General features: G+C 51.8%; 1 protein-coding gene across 1 annotated transcript in view; it reads right to left on the reverse strand.

The window, feature by feature from the left end:
- Nucleotides 1-222: 222 nt before the first annotated feature.
- The window catches only part of prl (prolactin), a gene marked incomplete at both ends in the record, with an annotated part of 5,225 nt that continues 3,454 nt past the window's right edge, over nucleotides 223-1,993 (reverse strand). Inside the window, 3 exons of the mRNA XM_084329040.1 lie at nucleotides 223-414; nucleotides 889-1,071; nucleotides 1,840-1,947. Of these exons, the coding sequence (XP_084185166.1) occupies nucleotides 223-414; nucleotides 889-1,071; nucleotides 1,840-1,947 (483 nt within the window). The remainder of the gene's footprint in view (nucleotides 415-888; nucleotides 1,072-1,839; nucleotides 1,948-1,993) is intronic.

Consider the following 1,993-nt stretch of genomic DNA (forward strand, 5'->3'; position numbering starts at 1 on the left):
GATAGAGTATGTCAATTCTTAAGAACCTTATTTTCCATTATACTTTCATTCCATAATGGCCCACTGTGTCCCTGTGTATTCGGTCAAATCCCCCCCCCCCCCCCCCCCCCCCCCTTCAATCAATCAATCAATCCCTGTTGTAGCCAATAAAGTCCCTCTCTGTTTCCTCAAAGAGTTGCATGTGTCTCATCGCCTTCAGAGCCAAAATGGCCGCCCGGTCTGCTAGCACGCTTCGTTTGGCGACTTGCTGGCTCGGCAGCGCAGCACTTTCAGGAAACTGTCGATCTTGTGCGAGTCGCGGCGGAAGCAGGACAACAGGAAGTGGAAGTTGACCAATCGGGAGGTCTTGTCCTGGCCGAGGTCGCCGCCCCCTCTGTAGGGCAGCAAGGAGACATACTGGGAGGAGGGACCCATCTGGAGAGAGAGGGTGGGGGTCACAAGAGTGTTGGTGTTAAATACACCTCTTCCTGAAACACTATTGCCAACAAGCGTCTACTCGGCTCACCGTCCCCAGTGTTGGTGCAACCTAATGAAATGGTAAATGGTGCGTTTTATATAGCAGCGTTTATCCAAAGCGCTTTGCAATTTTGTTCCTCACATTTCACCCATTCACTCACACATTCACACACCGACGGCGGAGGCAACCATGCAAGGTGCCGACCTGCTCACCGGGAGCAGTTAGGGGTTAAGTGTCTTGCTCGAGGACACTTCGACGCGCTGCCTGGGAGGAGCGGGAATCGAACCAGGAACCTCCGGATTACCAGACGACTGCTCCACCTCCCCGAGCCACTTAGACTAGCCTCACGACCCACCTCGCCCCCCCTGCCTGCTGGGGCTCGCCCGGCCCTGTCCCCACGGTCTGAAAACCGGCCGATCTACAGGACTCACCTTGTTGGACAATATGTCCAGGCCGTCCCCCAGGCTCTTGGAGTAGTCCTGCAGCTCCTGGACCTTGCTGTAGATGGCATTGTGGGCAGGGTGGGGCAGGCCGGGCGCCACCGAGGACAGGAGGGCCAGCGGGTCGACCCAGGCCTGGATCAGCGAGCGGGCCAACGACAGGAGATCTGACTCCTGGAGGAGGAGATAGGAGGAGAGAGAGAGAGAGAGGAGGTGGAAGGAGCAGGGAGATGCTGTGTAATATGGCTGCTGTGGAGATTAGAGAGGTGAGTGTAACAAGGTTGAAAGCTCACAGTAGAGGCCCCTTGGTGTTCAAACACCCCAACCATGCCACCTGAATTGTATCCCAGTGGTGGACGAAGTACACAGTTCCTTTACTTAAGTAAAAATAAAAAGACCCAGATATATGAGTACTCAAATTCTACTTAAGTATTTGCTATTGAATGTACCTAAGTATCTAAAGTAAAAGTAAGCATTCTACATGACGTTTGTGTATTCCAGTGCTTGGGAGCATTCAACCCTCGATCCATTGACCTCTAAAGATTGTGGTATGTGGTCAGGTTATGCTGCTCTGATTATGTTTGATTAAGTTTGCAGGCTTCAAATGTGAAAGTATATAATCTTCATACATTGTTTTCTAATCAAAATATTTTCCTTCAAAGTAACTAGTAACTGATGGGTTCAGATACATATAGTGGAATAAAAAGTACAATATTTCCTTTGAAATGTAGTGGAGTAAAAGTGGAGGGGAGAGGAGAGGAGGAGAGGAGGGGAGGGGAGAGGAGAGGAGAGGTCACACCAGGAGAGGAGGGGAGAGTAGAGGAGAGGAGAGGAGAGGAGAGGAGAGGAGAGGAGAGGAGAGGAGAGGAGAGGAGAGGAGAGGAGAGGAGAGGAGAGGAGAGGAGAGGAGAGGAGAGGAGAGGAGAAGAGAAGTTTACTAACCGGTAATTGAAGTGCCTGCTCCTTGTCATTGGGTGTCTGCAGGGAGGAGGTGTGGCACATGGAGGGGCGGGGCATCATTATACGGCCTATAGGAGGGAAGTGAGAGTCCTGTGTGTGAGAGAGAGAGAGAGAGAGAGAGAGGAGGGGAAGTCTA

The sequence above is a fragment of the Notolepis coatsorum genome (assembly GCF_963971535.1).
Source record: "Notolepis coatsorum genome assembly, chromosome: 14".
NCBI classification, from domain to species: domain Eukaryota; kingdom Metazoa; phylum Chordata; class Actinopteri; order Aulopiformes; family Paralepididae; genus Notolepis; species Notolepis coatsorum.